The 14,325-nt window shown below is 42.8% G+C and overlaps 1 protein-coding gene across 1 annotated transcript; it reads left to right on the forward strand.

Annotated features, from left to right (window-relative positions):
- Window positions 1-8,009: 8,009 nt before the first annotated feature.
- Window positions 8,010-12,328, forward strand: LOC107323563 (guanylin-like). Its single transcript, XM_015882814.2, has 3 exons — window positions 8,010-8,214; window positions 10,418-10,616; window positions 11,354-12,328. The coding sequence occupies exons 1-3, from the start codon at window positions 8,140-8,142 to the stop codon at window positions 11,419-11,421; spliced, it is 342 nt and encodes a 113-aa protein (XP_015738300.1). The 5' UTR covers window positions 8,010-8,139; the 3' UTR covers window positions 11,422-12,328.
- Window positions 12,329-14,325: the final 1,997 nt, after the last annotated feature.

The following is a 14,325-nucleotide window of genomic DNA, read 5'->3' on the forward strand; positions in this document are numbered from 1 at the left end:
CCCCTTTCTTTAACATATGCTCTGCTCCATTCTCTTTGCATTACATCTTTCCCCCACATATTACTTGGCCACTTCTCCCACACCATCTTCTATAACTGCTTATTCAATAATGCATTTACTGCTCAAGCATTTCTTATATAGTGAGCTCCATCTAGTGATGTAACCAAAGCCTTATCTCCAGCGAACCTTCACACTGTGTGCTAGACAGAAAGGATGTGAGACTCAACAACCCTGGGATGAAAAGCCTTTCTGTCTGTCCAATGTCTTCTCTGAAAAGGCCAATAAAAAGATGTTAGGAAGATGTGCCTGTTTGCCTTCATGTCAACATGCAACACTGATGGGTGTCAGTGATAAAAAGATTTCATGGAAGCTTTCAGGCTGTTGTGGGTTCCATCCCATTTCTCTGCAGGGTCAGTGCAGCATCTAACTACATACCTGCATGGAAGTAGAGAAAGCCATAATCCTCTCACTCAAATGCAGGTTTCTTCAGCACTGAGCTTCTGAGAGGTTCCATCAAGAGTACTGCAAAGTATCTTCATTCCTCTAGTAGATCTGCTAAAAAAGATAGAAGGATACTGAGTGCTTTCTTAGCCTCCAGTGCTCTCAGTGCAGTCTGCTCATGTTTCTCTGTACTGCACCTGAAGAACCTGAGACTCCAACCACAGAGGATAAGGGAGCCCACAGAAGAAATGGGAGCAGAATCCTGCTGAGCTTAAATGTATTTGAGAGACAGTGAAGAAGAATGGTCTGGAGGTACTATTTATGGAGGGAACAGACACTAAAATGGTATGCTAAACTGGAGGTTAGGAAATGGAACAAGGATCATTTAAATGGATCCTCAGATCTTTCCAGTTCCAGGCACAGCATCTTCAGACACAAAGGCAAAGGAAATCTCTGGCATATTTTTCTCTCATTCCCTGCTCAGAAAGCATTTGCTGCCATTTCATATTTCATTCTGGTTTTTGACCTCTTGCCCCCATGCACTGCTAACGAGCTGGCATTGAGGCTGACAAGCTTTTGGAATCACGGGGCAAAGAAGCTCTGAAAATGAAAGAGGATTAGGTTGCCAGCAGGGGAAGAAATACAGCTACTGGAATAAGACCTGACAACTTCCTTGTAAGCCTGCAAAAGCTCAAAATTACCTCCTTTCCTCAGTGTACCTTGCCCACTAAATCTGCAACCTGCTGTTGCCATTACGTTATCCTCAGTTGCTTCTCTTTTTCTTTCTGGACCTTCCAGGTGAACTTCTTGAGGAGAGCGGGCTTTATCTATTGCCTAATCCACTGCTGGCATGACAGAGTATAGGTCATGCGACATCAAATGATCTGTGCATTGGCACAGCCTTCCTGGGCTCAGTGTGGCTGTGGGTCCCAAATCATCAGCGCTATTGAGCTCCGAGCAAAGACTGCAGTGAGCTCTGACTCAGACCCCATTACAGTGAGAACAGGGGAAGAAAAATGGAGATACAAAGAAATGCACATTACATATCCTCCAGCTGATCTCCCCTACTCTCCCCCACATTGGGAGACTGGCAAATTTGGTTTCCTGGAGACATTTTACTGAGAAGTCGGCAGGGAATGAGGAGCGCAAATCAGATTATTTATTGCAGGCTGAAATCACAGAGGTTCCAAAATAAAATGGAGTGCAATCTCGTTTACCTGCTTTATTCTATTCCTGCTTTGGAGTTACAATTTCACAGTCAAATGTTTTGTTTAATATCTTAAAATTTCTTCCTTCCCATTCCCTCTATTGAGGGAGATCACAGTACTATGAGACAAAATGTTCAATAGATTCTCAGACAGCAGAAAAATAATACAAACCATATCCAGATAGTTCCTTAATTTCAAGTGATAATAATTTACCGAGACATTCTCAGGCAAAAGAAATATATCTCTATCCATCTCTATAAATACATCTACAGAATTAAGGATTTCATCCCTCATTTTTGGTAAAACTCACGAAAGATTTATGAGTTATTCAGCTTCTTTGAGTTCCTGGGCTATTGCTAATAAACTTTTCCCTTATTCCTATTGTTACATCTCATCGGTCCCACAGCCATTTCAGGCTTTTGAATCACACAGAGATTCTGTTTTGTTGGATGTATGTAAATATCTACTTCACTAACATGAACATCAAGTTTTGTTACTTGGTCAAATCCATCATTTTCCACTCCTCCATCATAATTTAAAAGCCAGGCAGGCAATACATTAATCCCTTGTTAAGACAGGAGTTTAGTTTGATGAGGAGAACCTCTGAAACCAGATAATGGATCTCTACAATGCTCCAGCCAGAACTAAGCAAAGGTAAGTTTCTTGAAAGTAAGTTCAGAACTATAACCATCTCAAAAGACAGGCTGATAGTCATCACCTCCGCCAAAGAAAAGTCTTTAAATGCCTTTGATGGAGGTCCTATCAAAGCATAAGCCTTGTTCAGCAAAAGCCATGCTGAGGTTTCAATTTTGTTGACTACTCCCCAAGAGATGGTTCTTTTGCCAGACCTATGCACATGATTTCCTCTTGCCACCACTCATTCTCAGTTCCTGAGCAATTCCTATAATTAATTTCAAGGAAACCTCAGAATGCTCGTGGATCAAACCACAAAATGCATCCTTAGGTTCTCCTCTTTCACAGGCTCTCAGAGCTGAGAGGTAGTCCTCACTTCCAAAAGATGAGCTGGCATAAGAAGGATGTAGCTGTCTACATTCAGCCACAAGATACGCTCGTGATCAGACCACAATGCCTAGGATGTTTTCAAAAGAAACCAAACAAATCAAAGAAACTCTTGTCATCGTTTCTCCAGGAAATAAAGCAAAGTTAACTCCATCAGTCAAATGCTATTATGTTGGACTTACGCTTTTCTGTTCCAGTTTCTAGCTCTTCATGCCATATCTTCAAAGGTATATTCCCTCCAGGCAATTGCTTAAAGATGTTGATGCCTGGGTGCTCTTCAAGGTCCAGGAACACGGCTGCTCAGCCTTGTAACACAGACTCAGACACAGACATTCTCCCTGTCAGCACAAAACAGAGATGGAACCAAAGAATCATAGAACCATCAAGGTTGGAAAAGACCTCTTAGATCATCTAGTCCAACCATGCACTGATAGACACAAAACCCACAACCAAGCAAAGAATTTATTGTGAGCCCTGCAAGTTGCAGACAAATGCAGAGAGAGCATCAGCCAAGCAAACAATGCATCATTATGGACTATCTCCCTCAGATCCAAATGATTCAGTTTGGAACCAGCCAAATGTGTATTTATTCTACAAGACCAGTAAGTCAGGGCATGTAGGCAGTGCATGATCTGCTCCTTGATCTTCCTGTCTGATCTACATGTGACACAGGCACAGCAGGAGTTCAACAGCACAGAGGGATCCAAGCAGAACTGCCTGGGGATTACAGAGCCAGCTTTCCATAGACCTGTCAGAAATCAAGAGAATTAAGAACTCCTGGGGTTTCACTTCCGCTTTACACAGAGAGCTTTCTGTTCTTAATTACATTTGGCAGCCACAGCAACCACTTCATTTGGCTTTGTCAGGTCTGAATTTGATTACATTCAGAAGGGGAAGCAATATGCTGTCCTTAAGAAGAAGCCACCTTGGACATGTGTGCAGAGCAGCTATGGACAGGTGCTTTCTTTGAGAGGAGTTCCAAGGAATAGTTACAGTGCAGTGCAATTCCTTTGGGCACTGAGATTTCACAGAGCACATCAGCAAGGAATGATCCTTTGTTGCTCCCGCTATCTCTAAAAGCATCTTCCTTCTCCCATGAAATGAACAGCAAAACAGAAGTAAAGGACGAACAACTAGTTTCCCTCCTGGTCTTACATCTGCTACAACATCATTGCCTGGCCCTGAGCAGGCTGCTTCAGTGCACTGCTCCTGAATGCCCCACTGGCTGAGCAGAGATGAATTGCAGGAAGCCTGTGAGGCTGCAGGCAAGCCATTACCCTCTGCTGGAGAGAAGCGAGCAAGACAACCCATGTCTTACAAGTGCATTTATACTGGCATGTAACACTAATTCTCACAAAGTATCCTAGAATGGCCTGGATTGAAAAGGACCTCAAAGATCATCTTGTTCCAACCCCCTGCTGTGTGCAGGGTCACCAACCAGTAGCCCAGGCTGCCCAGAGCCACATCCAGCCTGGCCTTGAATGCCTGCAGGGATGGGGCATCCACAGCCTCCTTGGGCAACTTGTTCCAGTGCATCAGTTTCAGTGCAAGCTCTGAAACAACCACGGTCAGAACAGTCTCCTACTGCACCAAGCCCAGCTTTCAAAGTCTACAAACAAAATAACTTGGGAAACATTGCTGAAGCAGCTCAGAAACTGAAAAATCCGTGTCCCTGCTTTGCAAAGCAGACTGTAGTTGAAGGAGGCTCCTTACAACTTTTTGCTGGCTGTGGCATCTGGCTAATACAAAGAAAGGAAATGAAACTTTGAGAAGAGCCCTTGTAGAAAGCCTCGGGATAACACAGCATACAGGAGATAACCAATGCCTTGCAGAAATTCTCCCAAGTTTCAAGCACAGGGAAATAAAAAAGCAAAAACAAAACATAGTTGCTATAAAATACAGCTCAAGATACAGCAGAGCTAGCTCTCGGAGCAGCTGAGGTCTGGTCCATTCCTGTGACTTGTTTTTGTAGCTCTTTGCCTGTCAGATGTGAGAACTTTTTATCATTCTTCTCCAAACTTTTCCTCTGCAACCGAGACCTTGGCACATTAAGACAGCAGAAAAAAGAGCCTGAACAAAATCTCTAGAGAGAAAACACTGAAGAGATTTAGAGCTGCTTTCTATCTAGCATCTCCCTTTATTCCCCTTTCAGCAGCCCTGGGAGCAGCTGGGATTTTAAACACTCAGAGCACTTACATGTAGACTGGGGGACAGGAGGGTGTATGAAGCACAACAGCAAGGAGATGAGGGCTGACAAGAAAAGCATGAAGGATGCAGGTGTTCTGAGCACACAGGGTTTATGGATGACTTATACAGCAGTACACCATCAATTATACTGATGCTGGATTAACTCCTGGAGGACAGGAGGCAGCTGGGGAGATGGATTTGCTTTTCTGTCACTCCTGATCAAGACCAGTTTTCCCCTCTCGTTCAAACACATCTGCATGGTCTCTGTGCTGCAGAGGAGTTACTGAGAGCTTCAGGGATCTCTGCTGGAGTCCGACAGCCTTCTCTGCTTTCCTGGCTTTTTCTTCAGCCCTCCCCATTGGTCAGTGTCACTGCTTGTTTGTTGTTTGTGAAGGAGTTTTTGTGCTCACAGATTTCTGTTCCTGCCTCTGCATCTACAATAATCCTATAATTGTGATGCCAAGTAGCACCTGAGGACAATTTGATCACATTCTGTATAGTATGTAAATACCATTACGTTAGATGGATTTTCTCATTAATTCTCCGGCCTGGTGACAAGCCAGGAATTAACACAATTGATTTTCCAGTCTCTGCTCATTATCAATCATCCAAGAACTTAGTCACAATTCATCTGTTCCACCTGGGTCGTAGCATTTATTTGTAGACTTCAACATACATTTAACTAATAAAACCCAACAGGTGTAGCAACCTCTGTGCCCCAAATCTGGACAAGAACAAACTGTGCATCTTCCTAATTCCTTTGGTGGTAAAATCCTCACCACAGACCGGTATCCTACAGAGAGCAAGCAGTGGGCAGGTTAAGGAACAGCCTGTTTTGCACTGCCTGCCATCAAAATCAATGTACACCTCCATGCTGCTCTCACAAAACTTAATGAAAACAACAGTTCACTCACAGGTGCACATTTCCTGGAGGTGCTCCATTTGAAGGCAGTAGAAGCATCCAAGGGACATCCATGATTCAACCCAAACTCTCCCCCATTACAACCCAAACTCATCCCCATTACCAAAGGCCAAAATGAAGAAGCAATAAATACACCACAGGTTCCATTTTAACTCTAGAACAGGTTCTGTGAGGCTGAACATGGAGAATAACAAGCAGTGGTATAGAAAGTAAAATAAACCCAGTGTGTCATAGTGCTTCTCCTGTCCCTTTGGTTCCCTTTATCTCTGTTTTGCTGTCAGACCAAACAAGCAGAAGGAAACATTCCCATGACATGCTGGAATCGTGCACTGTACCTTTTGTAACGCCCTCCATTCTTATCTCCTGGCTCAGGAGTGGAATTCTGGCACAAACATGTTTTTCTGCAGGTGAGGCAAAGCCTGAAATAGGAGCAAGGCAAATGCAAGTGCTGTGTTATGAAGCAGATGTGTTTTCAGCCCACACAACCCTTCACCAGGCCTTTGTATGAAGCAGGCATTCTTTTGGATCACATCTTCCACCTCTCTTGCTTGTTCCCTACTATCACGCTGCTCCTTGGGATTACATACTGTGTAAACTTACCTATTCACCTGTAGCTCCAACAGGGAACCCAGAGAGCCACACACTCTATAGGCAGAAACAAATAGATTGCTGCAGACAAGAAATAGCTCCGGATCCCCCTCACTGAGAGCATCTGTTCTGCTGGCACATAGAGACAAAAGGGGATTCACAGACCAAAATCATCTTGTTCTCTCATCCACTGTGGAAAGAGATGCTCACTCAGGATATTAAAGGGGAGTATTAGGAGAGCACAGCTTAATGCACTTAATACACTGAGGAGGGGGCCTGTAATTAACCATATCTTTAAAGCCATCCTTGGCTCGTTTGGATGCAGAAAGCATTCAGAGCCAGCTCAGGGATGGAATTATCACCAGATAATAAGATTCTACTCAGCCCAACGCAGCTCCAGCATACAGCAAGAGACAAAGAAGCATTTAGAAGCCTCCAAGGCACACTGAAGCACACAGGGCTGCCATAGGCCGCACTGAGGCCTACCGCCATTGCAGTGCTCTGCTGCCTCCCCCTGAGTAAGAGGCGGTACTGCAGGCCGACAGACTCCAATGGGAGTTAGAGAATCACAGAATTACAGAATGACCCGGGTTGGAAGGGACCTCAAGGATCATGTAGTTCCAACCCCCTGCCTGGCAGGGCCACCAAACATATACATTTACTAGATCAGGTTGCCCAGGGCCCCGTCCAACCTGGCCTTGAACACCTCCAAGGACGGGGCATCCACAACCTCCCTGGGCAGCCTGTTCCAGGGCCTAACCACTCTCCTAGTGAAGAACTTCCCCCTAACATCCAACCTAAATCTTCCCTCTTTTAACTTAAAACCATTTCCCCGTGTCCTGCTATTGTCAGCCCGTTCCAAGAGTTTACTCCCCTCCTGGGAGTAGGTTCCCTTCAGGTATTGAAAGGCTGCAGTGAGGTCACCCCGCAACCTTCTCCAGGCTGAACAAACCCAACTCCCTCAGCCTGTCCTCATAGGGGAGGTGCTCCAGCCCCCTCATCATCTTCCTGTCCCTCCTCTGGACCCTTTCCAAAATCTCCATATCTTTTTTGTACTGAGGGCTCCACACCTGAACACAGTACAACAGATGGGGCCTCACAAGAGCAGAGTAGAGAGGGACAATCACCTCCCTATCCCTGCTGACCACCCCTCTCCTGATGGAGCCCAGGATCCCACTTGCATTGGTGGTGCATTGAGTTGGTGGGATGAACCATGTTGTTGGGGATGCTGAGATTGATGGCTGTAAACCATCGGGGTAGGGAGTGTTGGTTGGATATCAGGGCCTGATCTTGAAGTGCAAAGTGAGATGTGTTGATCCTTTGCCATCCTCATGCTGGTACTATGTCTCTGGGTAAGACCAAAATACACAAAGAAGTGGGTAGGAAGCTGAGCCTACGCATGGAGGGTTGGATTCAGGTGTTGTGTTTGAGCTAAGAGCACTTTTGGCTGTTAATTGTTGTAGGTAAATGTTTTGCATTCCTTCATGGTCAGTTTCTAAGTGCCATAAAGAGGATTTGCCTGGGTGTGACTGGTATCCTCAGCCAAGGAGCTGATAACTGCACTGCGCTGAGGGTTTATTGTATGTCAATAAGGAGTTTAGATTAATGAATTACCCAGGAAATGCTGTGTAAAGGCTTTATAAAGCTGCGGAGATAAGACAACTGGACAGGTACAAAGAGAAAATCTGAGAGAGACACAAAAGAAAGGCACTGTAATATCAAAACAGGGAGGAAAGATATTCAGCTTAGAAGAGGCAGTTCTTTGCAGGTGCTATGAGAGGCTTTCTGTCCTTCACAGTCCTTGCACTCCTTTTACTGGTGCACAACTCCCAGGAAGTCTATGTCCAGGTGAGTTTTCTGCTGGTTATCTTGTTAGCATTGCAAGCACAGCAATGTAATGATGTAAAGAAACATAACTAACATAGGAGTCTTGATCTGAATTGATAACGTAAGACTTTTGCTTTGCTCTGACATCATCTCTCTGTGGTTCAGTTTTTCTCTCTGTAAAATGGTTTCTAATATACAACTTTTCCAGCCCTATCACTGCTTTAATTTCCTATCAGAGTATATCCTGAGTTTTGTTTTCTGGTGAGCTCCATTGGTTGTGAAGTTGCATGAGATGGGGATAAAGCATTATGCCTATTTCTAAGCATGAAGTTCTTTATGAAAATAACCTGTGTGGAATTATGTGATGGAACCTACGAATGTGTCGCATATAAAAATAAGGTGAAAAAAAATGAGTGGTTTGATCCAAAGGAATATCAATAGGCAGTGGTGATATTAGAGGGATATTAGTGGACTAATGGTGGGCGTGCGTTGATGGTTGGGCTGGATGATCTTAGTAGTCTTTTCCAACCTTAATGACTCTATGATTGTGTGATAGAGGGAAATGATACCAAATACTCCAAAATACACAGAACCTATGATTGGCATTACATGCCCTGTGGAAGCAGGTAGATAGGTGTCAGCACTGTGGTCTGTACATGGGAGTATGTTAGATTTGTCTGCACTGATCTCTAGGAGTAGTTTGGGAGATTTCATTTTGATTACAGCGTAAATAACTTCCTTGGTGATCCAAGAGGGCAAATACTTTGTAAACACTAATTGACTCTTTTCATGTGTACTTAGAAGGCTTCCAAGGAGTGAAAAGGTCCCATCCTTGGGCAGGTTTCACCTCCTCTTTTCTTCCAAACCATTGATTAACAACAAGAGTCTCCAGACAGAACAGATGGTTTACGATTTAATAAGTGAAAATAGAAAACAGCTAACTGAGAATAACTGCTTCTGGGTGGGTACCGAAGTATTCAGCTCTGAGGTTTTAGTTCCTCTTTGTAGCTGGAATCTTTATCTCATCTATCACTACATTCGTATTTTCTCTGCCTTTGATAAGACCTTAAAGAACGTGCAGTGTGCTGTGTGTGATGCAGTCCTTTGACGTGGATTGCTTGATTTCCCTTAGGACCTGACTAATTACTCACTGAACAAAATTGCTTTATAGACTTGTTTCCTGAGTTTCTTTGTTCCTAAAGGATGAATATCACTATCTGGACACTCTTGGTTTGCTAAGTGTGTAAAACTGGAAAGAACTAGAGAGGGATTGTGTTAAAATCTGTCAGTTAAATAGAACAGCGTGTGTTTTCACATTGGGGGGAAGATGCTGCTCATGTTGTGTTCTCTCTATTAAACCTTTCTTGTCTGAGATGGTTTGTTGGTTGGTTGGTTGGTTGGTTGGCTTGATTTGTCTTGTCTCAGGGTTCATTCCTACTGTGAAGTGATAATAAGTGGGAGAAATCCAATGTGCAAAGGACCAAATGAAGCTCACTTCAACTGTTTATGGTTTCTCTGGAGCTGTATGGGTGGAAATCCTGTCTCTTTTGGTTCTGTTTCATGCTTTTAGAGTCTCCAACCAATTATTCTGAGAAAAATCACAGATTGGTCAGAAGTAGAAAATAGTTTCACTTTGTTAAATAAATGCATGCACACAGTAGCTTATCTATTATTATTCTTTAAGCACCACCACCAACCAAAGACACCCACACAACTCAACATCAAGCTAATGAGACCTTGAGACTCATGGCAATAGCTGGTCTCATGCCATAGCAGGCTCAATCCACTTTATATCTATGAATGTGTAGGTGTTACTTGATCATCCTGCAGACTATTTCATTCCCTTCAGTCTTCTGTGGACATTTACGTACCTACCTGAAACAATGGCAGCACCTGTAGTTCAAGTTGATGGTCTCAACAGTGTGATTCACTTGAAACTGAGGAAATTGACTCTTCTAGACTGAAGAGTCCCAGCCCTCATCTTCCTACACTAAATGTTATGAGTCTCTCTCACAGGAGTGAATAATGTCCTAATTCAGCCTCCATTCACCATGATGTTTAAATAAAACCCTGGCTATGCAAGCCAGATCTCACCATTATAGTTTAGATCTTCCTTATAGTACAGCTTTCTGGAGAAGGGTCATAGCAGACCAGTCCAAAGAGAATGTGTTTGCTTGAGGTCTGACTCTCTGATGCATGTTTTTTTCTCTTTCTGTCTACATAGGATGGCAACTTCAGATTCTCCCTCGAGTCTGTGAAGAAGCTAAAGGAGCTTATGGATGAGAGCAGAGTCATTAACCCTCGCATGGTGGTTTCAAAGGCTTCAAAGGCTGGGTATTCTCCATGTCAAGATAAAGATCTCCCTGAGGAATTCCAACCCGTGTGTAAAAGAGAAGATGCACCTATGATTTTCAAGAGGCTGTGTATGTAGTTCGTGTTGCATAGTTTCCTTTTTATCACACTTTTCAACCTCAAACATTGAAATAGTAGCAGCCAACGAAGTGTAATTACTGTTGTGTCACTTCTGAGGTGGCTGGAAGTCCCTGCTGCCAGCCCTTCTGCAAGGATACAATAGCTGTGGGCCCACCAGAAAACTCTATAGTGCTTAGCTGTCACCTTTACAGATCAGTCTCTTGTAGACATGGAAAAGCTTCCTCCTACTGGAGATGTATTTCCAGGTTCCTTAAAAGAGTTGTGAGATGTAGATGAAATGAATCAACCTTTGGCATTACCTGTCTCCAAGGCACAGGTAGTGACTATTGAACAGGCTCCTACAGTATCTGCTTATTTCTATTTATTATTGGTTTACCAGTGCCATGGAGAACTTAGGAAGAAGTAGCACCAATAGAACTGAGGTTGTAGTTCTGCAAGCCACTTCAGAGGATCTAAGGCCAAATCCTTGTCACCCTCTCATAATATGTCCTGTTGTTCTCCTGCCTCCACATGTTCCCCTTGTTTCTCCAGTGAGTTCAGAGTTGATTTCAGTCCTTAAGTAAATTTATCTCAAAAACTAGTTTTTCATGTACCAGCGATAACTTCAATGTACACAGAAATTCATGGTACAGTAACAGGAAGAGTCTTCCACCACAGGGTTTAAGGCTCTGCTCTCTAATAAATTCCTTTACCTTGTCACTAAAACAGTCTCTTTTCTCTCTAACAGACTTGGTTGCCAGTGATGCTGATTTGTGTGAAATCTGTGCCAATGCTGCCTGCTCTGGTTGCTTTTGAATAAGGATGAAGCAATCCAAAGACAATGTGCCAAGCTAGGAAGTTTGGGCATTCCTATTGTAAGATCACATAACCTCACAAATCACTTTTTAGGCTTCATCTTCACTGCAGTCAAACTGAAGCTGTTAGCTCATGCAGACATACTGAGGGTAATTTTGAAGGAATGAGTGCAGGTAATACCAGCAGTGCAGTTCTGGCAACAAGAAGACTAAACTTCATCCGAGAAGCTGAAGAACCATGAAGAAAGTGGCTCACACTGAGTATTGTCTTGCCTTGAGCCATGCCTGAGTTGTGCATCTGTCTATGTGAGCTGTGTCATGATTGACTGGAGTGAAAATATCTGGACTCAGTGTTTCAGTTTCCAGTATTTTATCTGGATTGGAACACGATGGGTCAAACTGAGTACTCTCCTCTAGCCTCATAATATCTAAATCTCTTGCACTACACATATACACCTAAGCAGAATAGGGTTGTAATCTTTTCCAACTCAAGCTATCCAGTTGGTTAGATAAATGTCTGTGCCTGTAGGTCTGGGCACAGTATGTGTTTGATTGTAATGGAGCTGTAGCATACAACTTGTGGACAAGTTGTAAGTGTTTAGCAACACTTTGATAGCTAGGAAATCCTCCATCTGTTACTTGTACTAATATTTAATGCCAATTTACAGAGCAGATGTAAAAGAGCACAGGAGCTAGTAATCTTTTGCTCGTGGTTATACAGAAGTCCCCTTCTTTTGGCAGATGTTTGTTAAGCTCTATTTAGGAGAAAAGAAGTCTAAGCTGCAATGCTGGAATCGCTTTGAAAGGAAAACATTGCCTTGTTTATATTTTTGAGTGGCTATTTGTGAAGAAAGGGTCTACCAATGTTTGTATGCTACTGTACATGAAATAAAGGTTAGAGACAATTCTGTTTCGTTTGGTTTTGTTTTTTTCTCTTTCTTTGATGGTCTGCCTACTTCCTTATGTCCTATATAAGCTCTTCCATGTCTGAATGTCCACAAGAGTAAAAGATAACTTGTTAATGTTGTCCAGGAGTTAAAATAATTTGAGAGTCCCGCACTAAGCATCTTACTGCTGCCTTGAAATTGGCACCTCTGGGAAACTGGATTTCCTGACTCAAAGCAGTTCTTGGGCTTATTTTGAGCTTCAAGTTATGTCTTTGGATATGTTTAACTGCTCCATTGCCAGCACAGTGGAGAAGTGCTTATCGTGCTCCTGTGTTTCAGTTTTTGCCCACTGCCTTTTAGTCTGTCCCTGGGAACCAAGGAATTAGATCAGACTTTGACTTTTAATTATCAGACTACTGAAACCTCTTCAAGGCCAAGGACACACAATACTACATTGCAAACTGGAGAGCTGGTGCATCAGCACTCTAAAGTTACTTAGATGGCTCACATGGATTCATAAGAGTCTTCATTTGTTTGGCTGGTTCCTGTGTATCCAGTGTCCACCATGTCATGTATATCCCTATCATTTCCTTCTCAGAAGGTCGTTCATGCAGCTATTTACTTTGGCTATATTAAAGAGTTCAGAAGAGAATCGCGTGACACATCGCAGGCTCTGATTGTTATAGTGAGCCAGAAACACCTCTAAGCTCTTGTAAATTCTTCCTCTTCTTTTGATAAAATGGTCTTCTGTTTTCCTAAGAGGAAAGATAAACTCAGCTTTATAAGGCAGCATTTTCTTTGGCGAAAGCAGGACTGCCACCTGCTATCATTTATGGACTATACTGTCCTTTCATTTCCTGCCTCCTATTTACAATGTGATAAAAATTACAAATAATCACCACGTGCCATTGACTGAGCTTTCTTCTGGATGAATAATAAACAGATGTTCTTTATCTGAAGATAAAAACAGTGACTTACATTGTCATGACACGTAGTCAATTTTATGTCAGATTACTTTTGTCTTTCATTTGGCTTATGAGAAGTGGAGTATTTTTGTTTCCAGTTAGCTCTTTTCAAACTGAACTTCACAGGTTAAGATGTGATTCAACATATGCTTCCTCTTGTATCGTAAATACTTACTGTGTGTTCATTAGTTCAAGTAGCTATCCAAGCTTGGGGTTATGGAACCATGTTGAATGCTGAAAGGAGTTGCAGCCCAAGAAGCTGAAATGTCCTCAATTCTGTTGTCCTGCAGCAATTAAGACGTTGGTCTCTTATCAGCATTGCTTTCCTCCTAAATCCAAGACACAACATCACACCATCCACTACAAAGAGAGCTGACTTTATCCCAGCTTAGACGGGGAAGTAATTTAGAAGGGGAAAACAGGGATATTGTGCAGTTCGAATGTCCTTCCCAAGAAAACATTATGTGAGATCCTGAAACTGGGAACCTAAATAAGGGAGTCAAACCAGAGCTTCATAACCACACTCAGCAACGTTGCAAGGATATAATGCAGGAATTAGTGAGTTCTGCATATGACAGATGTGATCTTGGAAGAATCCATTCTTAACAACTGTAGTTAAGTTTGTGAGTGTAATGATTGAGATTATTTAATGGTTTGCTTCTATCTAGCCTAGAGCAACAGGTGAGTGAAAGGATTAAACACATTATCACGTAGAAGATATCTCCATCTAAAATCCCTTCACAGTGGGAACTGAAAACTATCTTCATCTCCTTTTTTTTCCAGTTGAATGACTGACTTATTGAAACGTTCCTAATTAGAATGCTCAAATTACAGTAATAAATATCATCTGCCCTGGGAAGGGAATATGACACATGAAAGAAACCCTTGTCTGGTATTAAATTGTGCCAAGGGAGGTTCAGGTTGGATATTAGAGACGATTTCTTCTCATAAAGAGTGGTGATGCTTTGGGGCAGGCTGCCCAGGGAGGTGATGGAGTCACTGTCCCTGATGGTGTTCAAGAGCTTTGGAGATGTGGAACTGAAGGATGTGGCT

Source organism: Coturnix japonica, chromosome 21, assembly GCF_001577835.2.
Source record: "Coturnix japonica isolate 7356 chromosome 21, Coturnix japonica 2.1, whole genome shotgun sequence".
Classification (NCBI taxonomy): domain Eukaryota; kingdom Metazoa; phylum Chordata; class Aves; order Galliformes; family Phasianidae; genus Coturnix; species Coturnix japonica.